Consider the following 23,924-nt stretch of genomic DNA (forward strand, 5'->3'; position numbering starts at 1 on the left):
AAGATTGTGAGACCACAAGTGGCGGACACACGGCGAGAGGCACTAGTTGTAACGAAAATATACCCCTACACGCAGGATTCAACTAAACAGAAGATAACACAGAGGGGAGATACGTCTACCGGACCTTAGAGTGGCAGGACTCGACGTATATAGGAGAAGTACAGAGTCAGGAGCAATCCAAGGTCAAGGGCACAAAGAGACAGCGTAAACTAGGTCTGGTACACAGTAAACAGCAAGCCGGCAAACAGAACAGATAAGGATAAGGAGATAACGTAGTCAGAAAACAAAGCCAAGGTCAAGTACGAAGGAACACAACCGAATACAACAAGCGCTAAAGGGAACTGAAACAGAAACCACGATAGGGCAAGGAACATCTATTTTGATTGGTCCCTGTCACATCCATGCCCCCAAAAGGTAAGTGTATGGGGAGTGTGGCATGACAGGGACCAATGGGAGGCCTTTGCCAATTTAGGCGCGCTCTTAGAGTCAGGTGGGACACGTGACCGCTTCTCGCGGTCACTGCCTGCCTTACTGTTTAAGCCGTCGGATGAGCCGTGCGCGGCTTGAACAGAGGACCCCGGACAGCCCCTGGAAAGGGTAAGTACCGCTACAGTACCCCCCCCCCCCGAGGACACGACCTCCAGGCGGGAATGGGCAGGCCTGGCAGGAAAACGAGAATGGAAGGAACGCACAAGGCGAGGAGCGTGAACAGCGTCAGCGGAAATCCAACTGTATTGGATATTGAAGTCGACCTCTAAGGAAATGAGAGTCAAGAACTGCAGAAACTTCAAACTCCTCATGACCCTCCACAGAGACAGGAGGGGGAGGGGGAGGAGGAGTATGCCGGGTATAGCGGTTGCGTACGTAAGGCTTCAACAATGAAGTGTGAAAGACATTAGAAATACGCAGAAGGAAGACCATAGAAGGCACCCGGAGGCGAATATTTCGCGTGGAAAGCAAAGCCCTGTCCCCCACGATATAAGAAGGAGCCGCCCTGCGATGCTTGTCAGGCTGCACCTTCTGGCGAGCAGCGGAATCCACCAAAGAACGCTGAACCTGCTCCCAAGTATTACGCAAACCAGCCAAATGCTCATCCAGAACTGGCATGCCCTGTGAGGAGAAAGCAGCCGAAATAACAACGGGATGCTGGCCATAGACAACGTAAAAAGGACTTTTGCCGGAAGAATCATGTGTAGCGTTATTCCGAGCAAACTCAGCCCAAGGAAGAAGGTCAGACCAATTGTTCTGATGGTGGGATACGAAACAACAAAGGTACTGCTCCAGAGATTGATTGGCACATTCAGCAGCTCCATTAGACTGGGGGTGGTAAGCGGAAGAAAATGAGAGAGAAATACCCATTTCCGAAAAAAAGGCTTTCCAGAACCTGGAAATAAATTGGCTACCCCTATCGGACACAATGGGTACGGGAATGCCATGCAACCGAAACACCTCTCTAGCGAAGATAAGTGCCAGTTCCTTAGAGAGACACAAAGTGAGCCATCTTGGAAAACCGATCTACTATCATTAGGATAACTGTGTTACCATTCGAAGGGGGTAATTCAACAATAAAATCCATGGACAGGTTAGGATGTCCAGCAGTCTTAGTGTCATGATACAACGACAGAATACCCCGTCTCTCGGGAACATCAACGAATAGTTTATCAGTAGGTCTCTCGCTAGGTGCCATGCTTTGTTTCGCTTGTATGGTCTGCAAGAGGGACGAGGAAATAAACAAAATAGTAGTAGCTATTATCCTGTCTGGGGAAATGATAGGAGTAACATCAATCTCCTGTTTGTCAGCAGTTTCGAACTGTCTGGACAGAGCGTCTGCTTTAATGTTGCGATCACCTGGCCTATAGGTGATAATATAATTGAAATGGGACAAAAACAGTGACCACCTAGCCTGCCTAGAAGACAATCTTTTAGCCTTGCTAAGGTAGGATAGGTTCTTGTGATCTGTAAATATGAGGATGGGATCCTTAGTTCCTTCTAACAAATGTCTCCATTCTTTAAGTGCTAAAATAATAGCAAGGAGTTTGCGATTACCCACATCATAATTATTTTCTGCCTTGGACATTTGTTTGGAAAAGAAGCCACAAGGATGCAATGGCTTTTCAGGCGACTCTCTTTGGGATAAGACAGCACCTACCCCGATATCGGAAGCATCAACTTCAAGAATATAGGGCAGTGAGGGGACAGGATGCTGTAAAATAGGTGCAGATGCGAACGTAGTTTTAAGAAATTCAAAAGCCTGAAGTGCCTCGGGAGACCAAACACGAGTATTGCCATCCTTTTTTTGTCATACGGGTGATAGGCGCTACAATAGAGGAAAAACCTTTAATAAAGCGTCTATAATAGTTAGAGAAACCAAGAAAACGCTGAATGGCTTTCAAACCTTGTGGTAGAGGCCATTCTATGACAGCAGAAAGCTTCTGGGGATCCATACGAAAACCTTTAGCGGAAATCAAATATCATAAAAACTGGACTCCGGATTGGTCGAATAGACATTTTTCCAGTTTACAATAAAGACCATTAGCAAGAAGGGTCTTCAGAACTGTTGTAACATGTCTGTTATGAGTGTGTAAATCTGTAGAGTATATTAATATGTCGTCCAAGTACACAATTACAAATGTATGAATAAAGTCTCTTAGAACGTCATTAATAAATTCTTGAAATACTGCTGGGGCATTACATAGACCAAATAGCATCACAGTATACTCGTAATGGCCAGATCTAGTGTTGAATGCCGTCTTCCATTCGTGGTCTTTCTTAATACGTATTAAATTGTATGCACCTCTAAGATCCAATTTAGTGAATACAGTAGCATGTTTTAGCCTGTCAAATAATTCCGTGATTAAAGGTATAGGGTATGCATTTTTGATGGTGATTTTATTTAGACCTCTATAATCGATACACGGTCTTAAATCACCTTCTTTCTTCGATACAAAGAAGAACCCCACTCCAGCCGGAGAAGAGGATCTCCTAATAAACCCCTTTTCTAGTGATTTCTTAATATATTCCTCCATGACACGGTTTTCTTGAACAGATAATCGGTACACCCTACCTTTTGGAGGTATAGTGCCAGGCAATAAATCGATAGCACAATCGTAGGGTCTGTGAGGCGGTAATTTGTCAGCCTCCCTTTTATCGAAGACAGTCTTGAGAAATAAGTACTGAGGGGGTATTACAGTAGACAAAGGAGGAGTAGTTGGAACATTAATAAAATTCAAAGGGATGATTTCAATAGTACAAGACTCGTAGCAGGCTTCGCTCCATGATTTTATTTGCCCTGACTCCCATTGTCTGTGATAATTTTTCCCACAACAGGGTGTCTGAATCTTATTGGAGGGTTGTGGGTTTTATAAGCATATGCCAAAAATGCGACTTTGCATATGTCATGCATTCTCCTTTTTGTCAACATATTGTTTGTGGTCTTTGTATATATTTAAGCAAATCTATGCAGACACTTTTTAGAAAATATTTCAGAACAGTTCCATAGAGTGATAATGTAAAATAAATACGATTAGAAGTTTAACGTAACATGATGCCTCACTGCTTTATTATGTTACACTGTAACGCCGATGGTGCTCAACCAATCATCTGAGCCCTGCAGTGCATCACCTAGCTCAGGAAATCCAACAGAGGTTCCTATTAAGGAGCTATCAGCTGTACGGCATTAGTAAGGAAGATGGGAAGCCGCGTCCAGGGCCGGATTAACATAGGGGCTGATGGAGCTGCAGCCCAGGCCCATGGAATAGGCCCATGGAATAGGCCCATTGAAAAAATCAAACTTTTTTTTATTTTACTTTTTTTTTTTTTTTTTACACACTACTCTTAGGTTTGCAACGTGACTGGTATTTCAAGGCACAGCCGGTATTTGAGGCTGCTTGGCCGTGATGGTATTGCAGTAATTCCGGCAACAAATGCAAATATTTTTCTCAGTATAAAGGGAGATTACTCTGCAATACCAGCACCAGCCAGTAGGGGTCACTGTGTGTGGAGATAGGCAGGGATAGGAAGTTACAGCATATTCCTCCCTGCCTCTCTGTACTCACTGATCTGCAGGGGAGCAGCTACACAGCACAGAGAGTCCAGACAGAAGCTCCCAGCCTGCAGAGACAGCCTACAGTTCAGGGAAGTGAGGGATGGGGTAAAGGTTGCAAGGAGGCACTGAGACACTAGGGGACACATGGGGACACTGAGATACTAGGGGACACTGGGAGATGTGGGGACACTATGAAACATGGGGACACTGAGACACTAGGGGACACTGTGAGACATGGGGACGCTGAGACACATGGGAACGCTGTGAGACATAAGGAGACACATTGGGACACGGAGACACTAGGGACACAGTGTCTCCCTGTCTGCCAGCTAGTGTCTCAGTGTTCCCATGGCTCCCAGTGCCCCCTAGTCTCCCAGTGTCCCTTAGTCTCCCAGTGTCTGTGTCCCCATGTCTCTCAGTGTACCCATGTCTCCCAGTGTCCCCAAATGTCTGTGTCCTCATGTCTCTCAGTGTCCACATGTCTCCCAGTCAGTGTCTTAGTGTCCCTATGTCTCCCAGTGTCCCTATGTCTCCCAGCTAGTGTCTCAGTGTCCCCATGTCTCCCAGTGTCCCCATATGTCTCAGTCTCCCCATGTCTCCCAGTGTCCCCATGTCTCCCAGTGTCCCAATTTCAGTGTCCCCAAGTGTCTGTCCCTATGCCTCCCAGCCAGTGTCCCTAGTGTCTCACTGTACCCATGTCTTTCAGTCTCCCCTAGTCTCCCACTGTCTGTGTTCCCATGTCTCTCAGTGTCCCTAGTGTCTTAGTTTCCCAAAATGTCTGTGTCCCCATGTCTCCCAGTGTCTGTGCCCCCATGTCTCTGTGTCCCTAGTGTTTTTGACCCCATTTCTCCCAGTGTACCAGTGTCCCCAAATGTCTGTGTCCCCATGTCTCCCAGTGTCCCCATGTCTGTATCCACAAGTTCCCCCATGTCTCCCAGTGTCCCCATGCCTCCCAGCCAGTGTCCCTAGTGTCTTACTGTCCCTATGTCTCCCAGTGTCCCCTAGTCCCCAGTGTCTGTGTTACCATGTCTCTCAGTGTCCCTAGTGTCTTAGTTTCCCCAAATGTCTGTGTCCCCATGTCTCCCAGTGTCTGTGTCCCTAGTGTCTGTGACCCCATTTCTCCCAGTGTCCCCAAATGTCTGTGTCCCCATGTCTGTATCAACAAGTGCCCCCATGTCTCCCAGTGTCCCCAAGTGTCTTAGTGCCCCCATGTCTCCCAGTGTCCCCAAGTGTCTGTGTCCCCGGGTCTCTCAGTGTCACCATATCTCACTGTGTCCCCATGTCTTTCAGTGTCCCCTAGTATCCTAGTGACACGGGGCACACTGAGACATGGGACAATGGGAGAAATGGGGGCACAAACACTGGGAGACAAGGGGACTGGGCAACACGGGGACACTGACACTGTGATACATAGGAACACTGATGCCAGGCGGGTCTTCCAATTCTTTGGACAGACATGCCTCCTTTTTGGGCATGTTCGCCCTTTTTGGCACTTCTGGTCACGTGATTTGTGTCAGTGGCCCACCCTTTTACTCCACCCATTGACTTCCTGCTTCACTGAACACTGCTGTTAGCAGCAGTGGCGTACATACCAGGGTCGCAAGGGTGGCAGCTGCGACCAGTGGCCAGACCACCAGGGGGCCCAGCCGCCCCTGCCACCCGGTATGTACCCACTGTGGCCAGCCTCTTCTCCAGGGGGGCCCAGGAGCCGGCCACCTCAAGGCCCCCCGAGGCTGGCCCTGCTGTCACCCCACGGCCGTCCTGCGGGCGCGTGAGGGAGCGCTCTCCCCTGAATGCTTCCTCTTCAGCTCCCTCGCGCGCCGTGTACTGATACCGGTGCCGGAAGATGACGTCATCAGCAGCACCACTGGACCCCAGGGAATCCCCTCAGCACTCCAAAATGTAAGGAGGCTGGGGGGATTAAATTTAAAAAAACAAACATGTGTGAGTGTTAGTGTGACTGTGAGTGTGAGTGTTAGTGTGTTAGTGTGTGAGTGTTAGTGTGAGTGTTAGTGTGAGTGTTAGTGTGAGTGTTAGTGTGTGAATGTTAGTGTGTGAGTGTTAGTGTGTGTGTTAGTGTGTGTGTTAGTGTGTGAGTGTTAGTGTGTGAGTGTTAGTGTGTGAGTGTTAGTGTGTGAGTGTTAGTGTGTGAGTGTTAGTGTGTGAGTGTTAGTGTGTGTGTTAGTGTGAGTGTGTTGGTGTGTGTGTTAGTGTGAGTGTGTGTGTTAGTGTGAGTGTGTGTGTTAGTGTGTTTTAGTGTGAGTGTGTTAGTGTGTGTGTGTGTTAGTGTGTGTGCTAGTGTGAGTGTTAGTGTGTGTGTCTGCTACTGAGTGTCAGTGAGTGTGTGTCTGCTAGTGAGTGTCAGTGAGTGTGTTACTGTGTGTGTCTGTTACTTAGTGTATTTGTGTGTGTGTTAGTGAGTTTGTTTGATGTCTGGTAGTGAGTCTGTGTTTGTCAGTGAGAGTGTATGTTTTGTAAGTGAGTGTGTATATATGTCTGTCGCTGAGTGTGTCTCTGTCAGTAAATGTGTGTGTCTGTTAGCTAGTGTGTATGCGACTGTTCGTGAGAGTGTGTGTGTGTCTCTTCAGCACTTAACCTTTCTCCAGAGCCGGACTCCCATGGCGCTGGGGATCCCTCCACCTCTCAGCTCCGAATGCGCATGCACGGCAAGAGCCGCGCACGCATTCAAACCACCCATAGGAAAGCATTACTCAATGCTTTCCTATGGCCGTTCAATGTCTTAGAATCGCGGAAGCGCCTCTAGCGGCTGTCAGTGAGACAGCCACTAGAGGCTGGATTAACCCTCAGTGAAACATAGCAGTTTCTTTGAATGTGATCTGGGTGTCTGTAGTGGTCCTTTAAGTGTGTGTGCATCTGCATGCACTGGCGTACATACCGCGGTCGCAGGGATCAATTTTCACACCGGGGCCCCATGGGTTATGTGTACGCCACTGGTTAGGGGGTATGGATTTACTTGAAAGATAAAAGCATAAATTAGATAAAGAGATTAGCATAGAGTATGTGTTTTCGTATAGCTGCATCCTTTGAGTTTCCCTCCAACACCATCTCCATCAGATACATGAAGCTTGGGAGGTATGACTGTTTTAGTGTTTTTGGTCGATAAGATTCTGTAATTAGGCCCCATCATAATTGTCAGCACCAGGCCCACTAGGCTCTTAATCTGGCCCTGGCCGCATCCATCAGGTATGAAGTCAAACTGTTCAAAAACAGTTAGACTATTTAGATTGTGGGGGAAACAGGAAGCTCCTGACACTATAACCACTCCAATAAGTGGTAAGGGTATGGTGTGTGAAGTGTTACTTCACAAATGGCTGAATACAAAGTTATTGAAAAATTGTAATTCTTAATTGCTGGCAACAGATGTAAACTTTGCACACAATCACCATTTTGAGTTCCGTGCTACCACAGTCACGTGTGCCGGGAGTGTTTCTAGCCCCTTGCACACAAGTGTAAATATCTCAATATGAGCAGTGTTTCAAGCAGAAACTCTGTACATACTGACTCAATGATCCATATGTGTTGCTGCAGGTATCTTTGTTCTTACAGTAGCCACTGCCATGACCACTTCTAAAAACAGAGATTGTCAAGGTGGAAGGAGTAGCCCTTTAAGGTTAATATCGCGAAGAAATCTGGGAAATTAGCTGGCCATGTGAAGTCCTCCTGAAATCTAAATCATATTCATGAATCACTACACCACTGATGGCGAACCTTTTTGAGCCCGAGTGCCTAAATCGCAATACATGCCAACTTTTTTTTCCTCAAAGTGCCAACAGCAATTAAACCTGAATACTAAGGTTTAAGTTTAGAAAAAACAACTCGTACAGTTGTCCGAACTAGTTAACATCTTTTGTTTTAAAAGGAGAACACAACAGAGAGTTCAATGATATGAATTTTAAATAATGCTATAAATAGATAAAATTAAGCTTATATTTATTAGTATCTTGAACAAATGCAATACATACACACAGAGACTGCTGAATACATACACACACCGACACAGACAGACTGCTAAATACACACACAGTCCGCTGAATACACACACACACTGCTGAATACATACACTGCTGAATATATACACACACAGTCTGCTGAATACACACGCAGTCTGCTGAATACACACGCAGTCAGCTGAATACACACACACACTGCTGAATACATAAAGACTGCTGAATAGAGGGGGCTGTGTGTGTGAGGGGTGCTGTGTGTGTGAGGGGTGCTGTGTGTGTGGGGGGCTGGCGGTGCTGTGTGTGGGGGGTAGAGATGCTGTGTATGGGGGGTAGGGCTGCTATGTGTGTGGGGTAAGGGTGCTGTGTGTGTGGGGGGTAGGGGTGCTGTGTGTGTGGCAGGGGTAGGGGTGCTGTGTGTGTGGCAGGGTAAGGGTGTGGGGTGCTGTGTGTGGGGGGTAAGGGTGCTGTGTGTGGGGGGGGTAGGAGTGCTGTGTGTGGGGGGAGGGGTGCTGTGTGTGTGGGGGTTGGGGTGCTGTGTGTGGGGGGGTTGGGGTGCTGTATGTGTGGGGGGGTTGGGGTGCTTTGTGTGTGGGGGTTGGGGTGCTGTGTTGTGGGGGGTTGGGGTGCTGTGTGTGGGGGAGGGGTGCTGTGTGTGTGGGGGGGTTGGGGTGCTGTGTGTGGGGGGGGTTGGGGTGCTGTGTTGTGGGGGGTTGGGGTGCTGTGTTGTGGGGGGGCAGGGGTGCTGTGTTGGGGGGGTAGGGTTGAAGATACATTAAAAAAGCATGTTGAATCAGTATCCCCCCTCCCTTCTTCTTACCTTTGGTGGTCCGGTGGTGGTAAGTATGTAGGACAGGAGGACAGGTCCTGCAGCTCTCCTGTGCTCCCGCGCGATGCTGTGTGGAGTGTTGCCATGGTAACGTGCGGCAACGCTCCACACAGCTCGCGGGAGGACAGAAGAGCTGCTTCCTAGATGCCTCCCTCCTGCTTCCGGTCCTGCTGACAAGAAAGCAGAGTAGGCGCCTGCCGTTTTGGCAGGCAGGTGCCTACTCTGCATTGATGGCGAACCTATGGCCGCGTGCCCACAGAGGGGGCCCGGCGTGCCACAGGTTCCCCATCACTGCACTACACTGACATCCCAAAACTATGTCTGAAAGTAGATGTGTACATTTGCATTCATCATTTGCATTCTACGTGTTGTGCACCTGCTGTGTCCTCTTATCAACCTATAATAGATACTGAGTAACTTCGTTTCCACTTCAAGTTCTAATTGTATTGACCTTTCAGTTGTTATATAAAATTTTGCCCAACCCAACCGCAAGTACAAAAAAAACCTTTTTCAAAATATTAGTATATGTAATGTAAATATTTGTTAATCATGCACAACTCAAATAACTAAAAGTTATGCATTAGCCCAGGTAACGTTTAGTCCTACCCTGTGGTTAAAACAATTAAAAGTGAATCAACACAGAAAACTGTCACCGTGTTGCTAATGTGTTGCTAGGGGCAAAGGCTGGTTTTGCTGACTGGAACAGAATGCTTAATGCTCTGAGTACTTATTAAACTTCAGTTACTATTCAATGGATTTTATTTTATTTTCCCCAAGGTAGGCACATTCTCAGATAATGCTATTTAATATCAGTTAAAGGGTTACTCCAAGCACCATGACTATTATTATTATTATTAGTAGTAGTAGTAGTATTGCCATTTATATATAGCGCCAACAGATTCCGCAGTGCTTTACAATTTTATGAGAGGGGGGATTTAACTATAAATAGGACAATTACAAGAAAACTTACAGGAATGATAGGTTGAAGAGGACCCTGCTCAAATGAGCAGGTTCTAGAGTCTGTACATGCAGCATTTTGCTTTGTGAAAGGCTGCATATAGGGTGTTTAACCCCAATACTGACAGAGGAGTTACTCCACAACTGGGGTGTCATCAGCCAGCCTTAGAACTAGCGGTCCAGGGTTGACTAATGACAATCTGTGCAACTTTCGTAGCAGAGAATGTCAATCATTGGCTGAGAGCTATCAGCTGACGCTTTTAGCCAATGATGTGCAATGGCTTTGGCGCCCAGCTTCTGTTGCTCTGCAGAAACTATAAGAATGTCACTGGGCCATCAGAGAGCATTAGAGCATGGTGGGGACCTAGGTAATGGGGAAAAACTATTGCTTAATAGTTTGCCACATTACCAGATACCCGGGCCACAGTACTACTCCTAGCATCATAACCACTACACTAAAGAAGCAACATGTTTGAAAAAAGAACTGATACCCGTTGATAGCCTTATTCCCAGCTGCCATTAACAAGCGACAAAACAAAAAAAACTAAAGTGAAAACAAAAACTGGAGGAAAGTTCTATATTAACGTTAAAAACATTATAAAGGATAGCAATAGTTGGTAGGGTTGCCATCAGAAATCATGGATCGCTGTATGGATTTACTACACGTTCGCCCTTACCTTTTGGGCTTGTGCCCCTTACTCGTATATCTTCTCATGTGTCCTATCCATGTCTGTCACCATTTGACAATGCATTCCTACATATTATATCACTCCATATGTTCCTCAAACCCTAGGCTCCTCCTTATGCCTTCTACCCTGTGTCTATCTTCATGCTCCCCTACACCTGTTTTCTCACAGTACTCCTTATGCCTCTTCGTTTGTCCCTTATACTTTAGCTCTCCCCATGTCCACCTACACCCTGTCTATCTCCAAAGTGCCACCTAAACCCATGTTCTATGCCCAGGTTCTCCGGTCCTTTGTATTTCCTTGAAGTACAAGCAATACAAAAATATAAATATATTTTTTACGTAAATCCCTATTATTCAATTTACATGCTGGCTTTTCCTGATGGTATTCTGATGTACTCATAACCAAGTAGATGCATTAACAGCTTTGACATTCACATTTTTAACCTCATTTTGAGTTCTCTACCAACTGTTTATATCTTCCCAGGCCCTGTGCTTTTCTCCATTTCTCACTGTGATGTGCCTCCGCTCCACCATACATCACTTAATCTTGTCTGTCTTTCCTGGCCTACCTTTGTTTCTTGTATATTGAATTAGCCATATTAGTCTAGTAGACAAGATGCTAAAATAACCAGAGTATTGCAGTATGCATTGTTATTGGACTAACATAGTATTTAAAAGACAAGCTTACGAGAACTTTCCTCACTTCCTCGGGTCTGAAGAAATACTGATCAATCTGGTAGAGTTTAAAGAACTGAACATAAAGTCCAGACAGCTAAAAGGTTTCAGGGAACAAGGTGTAAATAAAAATAATATGAAATAACTTTATTAGCATCAAAAAGAGGAACTGATGGTCATTTGCCAGAATTTGAATATAATATATATTTTATAACACATTAGTATAGTAACCTATGTAGGCTTACTCTTTTTTTATGCCAAACAAGTTATTTTAAATTATTTTCATTTTCTCGTTCCCTGAATCCTTTTTCGCTCTGGATTATATGTTCAATTATTTCTTTAAGTCTCATAAGCATCTTTTGGGTCAAGCCCAATCAGGATTTAGATAGAGTGACTCCCCTCCTTCTCTCCTTTCTTTTTTCTCCCTTAAAGCGGGGTAAATTGTGGGAAATTAGGTTATTTTTGTTATAACAGAGTTGAACACTATAAATTACTGACGTTGACAAGCAACAATGTGTATATCGTGAAGTCCAATCTAGATGTCTCGAAGTCTGCAGTTGATTTCTTCGTGTTCCTCATAGAAGAGAAACCGGTATTATAAAAAGATGGTAGGGTAACAAGCTTTGATAAGACACCCGTAGCCCTGCTCCTGCTTCCTGAAATTGCTCATAATATTTTCATCTGTCCAAATGTCATAGATTGGCTAAATGTGTGACATGATGAAATTGATATTACTAATAAACAATTAGCAATTCTGACATGGTGTTTAGACTGCATTTTCAAGGTTTTCAATAAAGTCTAAAGTCATTAGCTAAGGTGAGCAACAAAAACACAAGTTACAGTTTATTTCAATACAATTTATAAACCAGTTTGGAGTACAAGCAATACAAAAATATATATATATTTTTTACGTAAATCCCTATTATTCAATTTACATGCTGGCTTTTCCTGATGGTATTCTGATGTACTCATAACCAAGTAGATGCATTAACAGCTTTGACAGTCACATTTTTAACCTCATTTTGAGTTCTCTACCAACTGTTCTTCTTACAAACGTTTAGAACTGTGTGAGCACATCTTCACAAGTCTCATCATCTGTAAAAGCACGGTTACTGCTGGCAAGTACATATTCGTTTGTTGTTCCAGACGTCGTTTGGTCTTGATATTCTGTGATCTCGTCCAGGTTTTCCTGTACTGTCTTCCTTCTATTCAACATAGAACACGTAAAACGTAATATTAGTAATTTTTTAATTCTTGTGAAGTACGTGTTAGTGTTAAATTTAAAGCAGCTCTGTCAGCCTGCCAGCCTTCCCAGGAACCAAGAGGACATCAATTCTATACAACCATGCTGCCTATCATGAATCAGTTTGCAAGCAGCCCTAGTATAGGATCAGAATAACCCATGCACTTTATGTACTGAAGATACTCACAGTATTTAAACAATATTAAATGGCCTTTTTTGGATGTTTTTTTCCTGAAAGCGGTTCAGTGGCTCTGAGAGTGTTTTTCTTTTGTCATTTTTTATTTCTTTTGCCAATGTTGGCCTCTTTTTGCTGCTGCTATCAGTGGATTTGCTGATTGGACTATGCTCTATCTGCTAGATGGGATGGATGCTAATTGATACCTGTATACTTAGGCTGAGCTTAACTACTGTCACTTGAATTGTACTTATTTTATAAATAAATAAATAGATAAATAAATAAATGGGCGTCGTATCATAATGTTATTGAACCTTTATCTCTGAAGTCCCAGGAATAAGGTCTGAGAAAGGAAACATAATATATTTAGCACTTTTTATTTATTTATTTATTAATTTAGGTTTTTGAGGTTCTCCCGCAACACGTTTTTTTTGTTCTTTTTCTGTTTTTGTTACAAATACTTTCCTTACTATTTGTTGTTTTTATTCATCTATACAACAGGGTTTGGGAGGATTTCCAAAACCACAGTTTTTAAACTTTTCTGTATACGCTACCTATAGTTGCTACGGTTTGGAATTATTTTGCAAAATACACAACAAAGTTAGCTTTTTTCCCCTGGGAGTATGTATGTATCCTGATTACCCTTTTGTAAATAAATTAAACTTTAACCCCTTAAGGACCAAACTTCTGGAATAAAAGGCAATCATGACATGTCACACATGTCATGTGTCCTTAAGGGGTTAAAGCATAAACCTTTTTGACTATTCTTTAGAGCTTGCGTATTCATGGTTCCCCTAACAATATTTCGTTTTTGTAAATGTTGTGGTTTTGGGACTTCCCCAGAATCTGATGCACCTCTCTGGCTGTGTGCCAGGGCCAATGGAGAATCTTATATTGTATATTTTGACTATGTTTACATTACAGTAAAATTACAGCACAGTCAATGTGAGTGTTTCATAAAGATTTTATCTTTATGGAATATTTTCTTTTTGAGGGAGCGGTGGGGTTGGATGGTGACAGAGCCACTTTAAAACTATTATTATTATTCTCATTATTATTTTTTTTTAACAACACAGAATGTGTATTCACTAAACTGTTGGAAATCCAAAGTGATTTCTATGGCCTGAAAAATTAAATTTCTTTTGAATTCTCAAAACAATTCACAAGTTAATTAATTATTCTGTTACTCTCCCATATGTATAAATAGTATTGAGACTCATCTTGGCAAACACATTATCTTAATTGTAATATTACTATTTTGTTGAAAATGTTTTTTGTGCAGAATTGTATTTAGTTTACCAATACATATTCTAGTATTATTTTTATTTTGATGATGGTATGACACTCAGACATGAGCAAATTTAAACTTTATTTCATTTTTTGGTACGAATACATTTATTTTAAATATATCTAACACTTTGTAATCCTTCAGCCTTTATTAGTGTAGTGCTTGTCCATATCATGCAGCTTAATGTTGCTTAATACTGCCATAAACAATCGCCAAAATTGATACCTACAAGAATACGACATTTGGTAAAAGTAATCTCTGCTCTGTGCTCAAACAAACGTTTTTAGTGGAAAGGTTATCAAGGAGGAAACTGTACAGTGCAATGGTATTTTCTTAATAAGAACATGATCCAGCACAAGCTTAGGATTTTAACTTTTGATAAATACTTTTATTGGAGTATAAAGGGGATCTGATTTTCTTATTGGTTACTTAATCCACCAATCAGAGAGTTATGAGTCAAATTACACAGCGTGGGAAAATTCCAAAGAACTTTCCCACGCTGTGTAAAATGACACAGAGCACTCTGATTGGTGGATTTCAAACCAACCAATCAGAGTGCTGTGACAGGTAAATGTAGAGACTTGGCTTAAACCCACCATAGTGCTCTGAGCCTAATTGCAGGGCGGGGCAAGGCTTTATAAGCCTCCCCCCGCCCTGCAGATCTCAGTCTGCGCGGAGCCAGAAGGATTATTATTATTTTTATTTTTTTTATTGCGTCGGTTATTATGGTTTTTTAAGAAAACATCGAATGGTAAGTTATTTTTTTTTACAGGTTCTTAGTTAAAGATCCCCCCCCCCTCATTATTTTTAGGGTGAGGGGGGTAGGTAGGGGGATAACTTTTTTTGGGGGGAGGGGGTGACTAGGGGTTTGGGGACCCCTAGTCACCTGGGGGGACATTTTTTTAGGGCCCCCACCCGCTGCTCAGGGGTGGGGGTGGGGGGAGGACAATAGGTCCCCCCATTGGTATTTAGGGCCCCCACCCACCGCTCAGGGGTGGGGGACAGGGGGGAGGACATTAGGTCCCCCCCTTATACCAATTTAGGGCCCCCACCTGCCGCTCAGGGGTGGGCCATAATTTTACTTTAGGGCCCCCACCCGCCGGGGGGGGGGGGGGCTATTTTTTTTTTTTTTTAAACAGTGAGCAGCCACAGGCTGCTCACTGTTTACTAGACATGCCCCTACTCGCGGTATAGCGAGTAGGGGCAAAATTTACTAATACTAAGTCATTTTTACTTAGTATTAGTAAATTTGTCTGAAAGACCAATTTAGGTCTTTCAGCCTTTTGGTAGATAACTCCCTAATACCGTGGGAATTAGGGAGTTATCTACTAAGCGGCTGCAATATAAGTCCCGAAGTGCTGAAGTCCCAAAATTCCAAACTGCCGAAGTGCCTTAGTTCCGAAGTGCCTTAGTTCCAAAGTGCTGAAGTTCCAAAGTGCTGAAGTTCCGAAGTGCTGAAGTTCCGAAGTGCTGAAGTTCCGAAGTGCTGAAGTTCCGAAGTGCTGAAGTTCCGAAGTGCTGAAGTTCCGAAGTTGCCGAAGTTCTGAAGTGTTGAAGTCCCGAATTGCGAAAATTCCGAATTTCGGAATGCCGAACCGAAAATTTTCCCCATGCACATGCCTAATGAAATTCTTTTTGCATGTACCCTTGAGGAATTTCATTGCAAGATCTAAAGAAACCTTGATGGGCTTGAATTACTCCTTTATTCTGTGAGTGCAATATTTACAGTAGGGACACTTCTACTAAACGGTGTTTCCCTATGAATGTTCTCTGCTTTTGTGTTTTTCTAGGTGTATCTTGTTTTGTGTATTTGCTTGTGAGGGTTTGAGGAATCCTTTGTTACAGCCTAAATTTAAAGGGAAGTAATTAATCTTTATCCCTAATATACTGCTGCACCTGGGTGGTCTTTTTGTTTACACATAATTCCCGAGGCTTACCTAACAGAACAGGTGAGGGAGAGGTTGGCTGATCTCTCCACCAGTGCTCTCCCTGGAGACAGAAAATGCAGCACAGACTGCCAATTATCTCCCCACCCCCGCCAGTGAGGCTTATCCTGGCACTTACTACTTGGCTTCCACAACTTACTGCTGGAACAACTGAGACCCTCTCAGAGTCTAAGCACACTTAGTCTGGTGCAACATTCTCTCTAAGATGCCACACGTGCCTCCAATCCTTGAGTCCTGCCAGATCCAAGTTTGGCTCAGCTGCACAAGCTGTGTGCGGTTTTCTGGCTGAAGCTATATCACTGACAGCAAATGCCTCTCATATTCTGAGGATCAAGCTCCAGCCTTGTGGACTTCAGTGGAAATTCCTCCCTAAGCGATTATACCTGAGCCAGTTTATCCATTAACAGGCTCCAACCCATGTGAGTGGGACCATAAAGACTGCTATATTAGATCCACTTTATATTGCAGTATTATGCTATGATTTCTTCTGTTTTTTATGTATAGGATCTATTTCTATAGATACTCATTGTATTAAGGTATTTATCCGTATTCTATACATATATCTTGGGTGGATATACCACTAAAATATATTTCTGTGTACCTATCACAAGCGCTGCACACTTTCCTGTATTGCTGATGCAATATTGCCCAACATCCTACTATAACTCGAAATCTATGTATATATCACTACACAACATAAATAAAAACTTTCAAAAGAAATTGACACGTCAATAAAATAACCTTTTTACCCTTATCTGACTGTCAGACAGCTGGCAAGTGTCTTCCTCCTAGATGCTTACTTAGAGCCAAATTCCGAGGCAGGTGCTTGCCCAGAGCACTTGACTTTGAAATACTTCTCAATGGGCCGTAATTAAGAAGTATTTGATTGGACTGGATAGTGAATCCATATGCCTGCAAGGCTTCTCACTGAGAAGCCTCTAATCGGGCATTAACTAGCACAGATGAGAAAGTCTGTGCTAGGGAAAATATAGAGGGCTTCCAGTATAGCATATAAAAGGTGCAAATTTAATTACATGAATGTATTCCCTGCTTGTATATCTGCAAAATTGTTTTTTAATAGAGTGTTATTTTAATTGTATTTTTCATACCTCACACACATTTGTTCAACAGCAGAAGGTAGAAGTGAGGGAATTGCACACATTTAAAGATCTCTTTGGCAAAATGGCTGCAGAGCAAGATGGAGAGCAACACACGAAGAACAGACAACAGTGACTTTTACTAACATTGCTATCCTGCCGCATTTTCGAGCATGAGTTATCTTGAATTCTATTGGACTGTTGGTTTACATTTACATTCAAACTGAAGAAATTTATGAGGACATATGATGAGTGTTTTTACTTCAAAAAGTATTACGTGGACCAATCAGCAGGGAAATGTCATTGATTTTCAAGGTTATTTGCTAATTGTTTATAACGTTACACTAGACTTTACATATAACACGTTATAAAAAAAAAAAAATTCTAATATGATTCGAGACATTCTCAAGGGACTCCAATGCTTTTTTCACTTTGATGCCAAAAGTAGTTACATAGCAACTATCTTTGCAAAAAGTCCATCAACATTCAGACTTTCACAGACCCTGTTTCTGCTGTATATCCAACAGTACTGTGATGGTACAGCGTCTCTGGCCCTGAAGGTGGACCAGTCCCGGACTATTATTGCCAGCGGGATTCTTTGCATTAGCCAGTACTTTATCCTGTAACTTCCGCTAGCCCGCCTGGGAACTTCTACCCTGAGCGCTAGGACTCTACTTGTTGAGTCGCTAATTCCTTGGCAAAGCAGGATACACTGCAGAGTTTCTCTGGGTATAACAGGATATTATATCAAACTAAAAACTGATTGCAATTCTCCTATAATTGATTGCATTATAGCAGACGGTAGATAGCTACAACAAAGAAAGAGACAAGCAAGTTTCTTCTGACGTAAAGGCGAACGCCAGCAAACAGGCACTTTATTGTATGAGCACACAGATTTTCTACATTTACAGACAAGACACACTAATTTACATAATACAGGGAGGAGTATCCAGGTACAGTAATTACAGTGGGGGAATGTGAGACAGGGAACAAAGGAATGTGGAGGAAATAGATTAATATAGCCTTCAGACCCATACTAACCCCTGCCCCACCTAGGATGACGTAGCTAAACCTCCAGAAACCTCTAGCAGATTCCATTTCTGGCAAAAAACAGATCGTTCAACACAATGGGTCTCCTTGACCATCTTAAAGAGTAACTAAACACATTACACCTGCACTAGCATATCTGTTACATTTCCCTCTTGTACTCCTACATGTAAAAATAAGGTAGAACTTGCATAGTAACTTGACATTACACACAGCAACTGGTCCCGAGCTTCCAATGTCGCCTAGCAAAGTGCGCTGGTAGTCCCGCAATATGGCGTTGGGCACGAACGAGCGTAAAACATGAACCAGGATTACACGGCTCGTGCTCAACCCTCCTGAATAAGGTATCCTGTAACCCCCAGCACCTAGGACATCCGCGAGGACTTGGTAGTAAAACTTATGAAACTCTGTCTTGGCCGCGCCTACTCGCATTTCACAGCCACATTATAAGTCGGTTTAACCCCACTTTTTTTTAGACCCGCCAGGAGAGAGCTATTTTAGAGGAGGTACAACAGACTGAAAGGAACAATTGCTATGAACTATGTGGCGTCTAGTTACTGGGGGGGGGGGGGTTAGGGGGGAGGGGAGAAGAGCTATAACACTAACCAGCGCTTCTTCCAGCTATGAGGGGAAATAGGCGGAGTATAGGAGCTCCGCTACAGCATCCAGACATTGTTTAAATTTTTTTACAAAACTCTTTAACCCGGTAATGATCCCCTGTAGGTATACCTAACGCAACAATAAGTGTGAATAAAATCCAAATTTCTGCTTAAAATCATTTTTACACATCCAGTGCAACTAAAATGAATGAAATCCAAATAGATTTACATGTCAGTCTTTATTATTAAATAACTGAAATGTCTAGGAACTACATTAATTTTTGGTAATGGATGCTAACTCTATACCAACCTCCCCCACCAAGGCTATAGCAATCCTACACCTATCAATATACTTACAACAAAGCTAACTGTATAACTGCCCTAACCTTACCCCTGCACTCTCCCTAACCAGAAAACATCATTAACCCTCATTTTAAAATTGTATTCCACATTTAAAAAAACACTATAGGGTCAGGAACACAAACATGTATTCCTGACCCTATAATGTTAAAAACACAATTTAGCCCTCATGGCCCCACCTCTCACCCCCTTAAATATAGTCAAATTTTACTTTTATTCCAATCTGCTGCTGGCTCTGCCCCTGATCTGCCTGCTTGACTGACCTCAGAAGTGTTGACCAAAAGTCAATCACAATGCTTCCCAATAGGAAAGCATTGGATTGGCTGAGACGTTCAAAAAGGAAGATTAGAGGCAGAGCCAGCACAAGTCAAACACAGCCCTGGCCAATTAGCATCTTCTCATATATATTAAACTGAACCAATGCATCTCTATGAGGAAAGTTCAGTGTCTCCATGCAGAGGGTGGATACACTGAATGTCAGTGCTGCACAATGTGCAGCAAAGCCCCGGAAGCACCTCATCGGAGGAGTGGCCAGTGGGGTTATCACTAGGCTGTAGTGTAAACCTGTGTTTACTGCAAATAGCCTGAAGGGAATGATTATACTCACCAGAACAAATACAATAAGCTGCAGTTGTTCTGGTGACTATTGTGTCCCTTTAAGGTGAGGTCTTACAATTGTTTTACAAAAAGGCAAGAAGGTAAATTTATATTTTCATCAGAAAATAACTTCCCAGCATTATGCAAGTTTACAATCCAAACTAATCTGATTGCATCAATGCAGATGGAGTTATCTCAAGTAACCTATTTACTGAGACAAATATATTTATAGACCTATTACATATGCAATCATTACTTGAATATATTTCTCGGATAACATTTTTTTCCAATAAATTGTGTAGAAACAGAATGCAATATATTAAGAGTTTACACATACAAATGTTTTTCACTAGAGATGAGATCAATCGAGATTCAACCAATAATAGGAATTATTACTGATTTGCTAGAGCGATCAGATGACGCGAGTGCACAGATTTATGTTTTATGCTGCTCTTTCAGTTGGAAATTGTGTTTGAATCGCTGAGTTCAGTTTTGTTTGTGTTATGACTGGACCGCCTACTAATACCCACATAAGTCCATCCTTGCAAGCGCGCTGTCTTGGCGTCATACTTGACTCTGGTCTCACCTTTGAGCCTCACATCCAGCATGTTGCCAAACCCTGTAGATTACACCTTAAAAACATAGCTCGCATCCGCCCCTTTCTTGCACCAGATGCTACCAAGGAGCTTGTCCATGCTCTAGTAATTTCCCGTATGGATTATTGTAACCCTCTCCTGATTGGTCTTCCCAAAAGCCGTACTGCACCCCTACAGTCCATAATGAACGCTGCTGCTAGTCTGATTTTCCTCTCTAGTCGTTTCTCTCACACCTCATCCCTCTGCCAGTCCTTACATTGGCTTCCTGTATGCTATAGGAGTCAATTCAAGGTACTAACTCACACCTATAAAGCACTGAACAACTCTAGCCCCTCTTATATCTCCTCAAAGATCCATAGGTATGTCCCTTCTCGGTCTCTCCGCTCTGCCCGTGACCACCTCCTGTCCATTGTCCGCACCTGTACGGCCAACTCACACTTGCAGGACTTCTCGCGGGCGGCTTCCTTCCTATGGAATAGCCCGCCTACCGCCATCAGACTCTCCCCTAGTCTTCAATCCTTTAAGAAGTGCCTTAAAACCCATCTCTTTATGAAAGCTTATGGCCTCCAAGACAAACCTCTACCTCACATACCTGTCTCTTGCCCTCTCCTAAAGGGAAGACCACCTTATTTGACTGCAAATTCCTGTCCTAATGTGTTTTACACCCCACCTCCTATAGAATGTAAGCTTGATTGAGCAGGGTCCCCTTCAACCTATTGTTCCCGTAAGTTTATTTGTAATTGTCCTATTTATAGTTAAATCCCCTCTCATAATATTGTAAAGCGCTACGGAATCTGTTGGCGCTATATACCGTATATACTCGAGTATAAGCCGAGTTTTTCAGCACATTTTTTGTGCTGAAAAACCCCAACTCGGCTTATACTCGAGTCAATAGTCTGTATTATGGCAATTTGCATTGCCATAATACAGACTGGGGCTGTCAGAGCTGTACTTACCTTTCCTGCAGCTCCTGTCAGCTCCCTTCTCCTCTGCGCCGTCCGTTCAGCACCTCGGTCAGCTCCCAGTGTAAATCTCGCGAGAGCCGCGGCTCTCGCGAGACTTACACTGGGAGCTGACAGAAGAGCTGCACGGACGGCGCAGAGGAGGAGAAGAGAGCTGACAGGAGCTGCAGGAAAGGTAAGTACAGCTCTGACAGCCCCCTTCTCCCCCCACTGAACTGCCAATGCTGGACCACCAGGGAAGGAGCCCCCCTCCCTGCCATGAATCAAGCAGGGAGGGGGGACGAAAAAAAAAATTAAATGAATAATAAATAATAAAAATAATAATAATAATAATAAAATAAAAAAGTTAATTAAATTAAATAATAAGAAATAATAAATAAAAAAAATTAAAATAATTTTTTTACAAAAATAATAAAATTTCCCACCCCCCACCAAGGCTCTTCAACACACACACACACACACACACACTGCATTCACATTCATACACACACTGCACTCATACACACTGCACTCATACACACTGCACTCATACACACTGCATTCATACACACTGCATTCATACACACTGCATATACACACACTGCATTCATACACACACTGCACTCATACACACTGCACTCATACACACTGCACTCATACACACTGCACTCATACACACACTGCACTCATACACACACTGCATTCATACACACTGCATTCATACACACTGCACTCATACACACTGCACTCATACACACTGCATTCATACACACTGCACTACTACACACGCTGCACTCATACACACGCTGCACTCATACACACGCTGCACTCATACACACACTGCATTCATACACACACTGCATTCATACACACACAGTGCATTCATACACACACACTGCACTACTACACACACTGCACTCATACACACACTGCACTCATACACACACTGCATTCATACACACACTGCATTCATACACACTGCACTCATACACACTGCACTCATACACACTGCACTCATACACACACTGCACTCATACACACACTGCACTCATACACACTGCACTCATACACACTGCATTCATACACACTGCACTCATACACACTGCACTCATACACACACTGCACTCATACACACTGCACTCATACACACTGCACTCATACACACTGCATTCATACACACTGCACTCATACACACTGCACTCATACACACTGCACTCATACACACTGCATTCATACACACTGCACTCATACACACTGCATTCATACACACTGCACTCATACACACTGCACTCATACACACTGCATTCATACACACTGCACTCATACACACTGCATTCATACACACTGCATTCATACACACTGCATTCATACACACTGCATTCATACACACACTGCACTACTACACACGCTGCACTACTACACACGCTGCATTCATACACACAGTGCATTCATACACACACAGTGCATTCATACACACACACACTGCACTACTACACACTGCACTCATACACACACTGCACTCATACACACACTGCACTCATACACACTGCACTTATACACACTGCACTACTACACACGCTGCACTCATACACACACGCTGCACTCATACGCACACGCTGCACTCATACACACACGCTGCACTCATACACACACAGTGCATTCATACACACACACTGCACTACTACACACACTGCACTCATACGCACACGCTGCACTCATACGCACACGCTGCATTCATACGCACACACTGCATTCATACACAAACTGCATTCATTACACACACACACTGCATTCATTATACACACACTGCATTCATTATACACACACTGTAAATAAATATTCAATTAATATATTTTTTTAGGATCTAATTTTATTTAGAAATTTACCAGTAGCTGCTGCATTTCCCACCCTAGTCTTATACTCGAGTCAATAAGTTTTCCCAGTTTTTTGGGGTAAAATTAGGGGCCTCGGCTTATATTCGGGTCAGCTTATACTCGAGTATATACGGTAAATGGCAATAATAATAATAATAAATATTATATCTCATGTGCCTTTAGATTTCTCACCCACCACTTCCTCCCTTTAAAAAAACGCTTTCCAAGTTACTTTTTCTGCATTTTTGAGAACACTCAAGAAAATTCAAGAAATATATGTTATACCCTCCCCAAAAAATTACTCCAACCCTTTTAGTGCGGGGGACCTTTTGTGTGTAAAATGCCCTAATGGATACTATGGAGAAACATATGATAGGTCAGTTTTGCCAGCTCAGAGTGCATGCGGGAAGGGGAGGGAGTGGAGAAGGGGGTCATGTTTTTAAATTCACTTAGGGTAACAGAGGGAGTGTAATGTGGGTGGGAGTGGATTGTTATCTTTTTGCAGGCGAAACATATAGGCAGCCCTGAGTTCTAAGCTGAAATACTGCACATACTGACTTCTACCACCATGACATAGAATGTGACGGCAGATAAGAACCATTTGGCCTATCTAGTCTGCCAAATTTCTAAATACTTTCATTAGTCCCTGGCCTTATCTTATATCTAGGATAGCCTTATGCCTATCCCACGCATACTTAAACTCCCTCACTGTGTTAACCTCTACCACTTCAGCTGGAAGGCTATTCCATGCATCCACTACCCTCTCAATAAAATAATACTACCTGATATTTTTTTTGAAAACCCTCTAATTTAAGACTATGTCCTCTTATGGTGGTAGGTTTTCTTCTTTTAACCCCTTAAGGACACATGACATGTGTGACATGTCATGATTCCCTTTTATTCCAGAAGTTTGGTCCTTAAGGGGTTAAATACAGTCTCCTCCTTTACTGTGTTGATTCCCTTTATGTATTTAAATGTTTCTATCACATCACCCCTGTCTCG

General features: G+C 43.2%; 1 protein-coding gene across 1 annotated transcript in view; it reads right to left on the reverse strand.

The window, feature by feature from the left end:
• Window positions 1-12,009: 12,009 nt before the first annotated feature.
• Window positions 12,010-23,924, reverse strand: part of CLTRN (collectrin, amino acid transport regulator) — a 56,491-nt gene continuing 44,576 nt past the window's right edge. Inside the window, exon 6 of the mRNA XM_063449198.1 lies at window positions 12,010-12,364. Coding sequence (XP_063305268.1) covers window positions 12,217-12,364 — 148 coding nt within the window. The 3' untranslated portion in view covers window positions 12,010-12,216. The remainder of the gene's footprint in view (window positions 12,365-23,924) is intronic.

This window comes from Pelobates fuscus, chromosome 1 (genome assembly GCF_036172605.1).
Source record: "Pelobates fuscus isolate aPelFus1 chromosome 1, aPelFus1.pri, whole genome shotgun sequence".
Classification (NCBI taxonomy): Eukaryota; Metazoa; Chordata; class Amphibia; order Anura; family Pelobatidae; genus Pelobates; species Pelobates fuscus.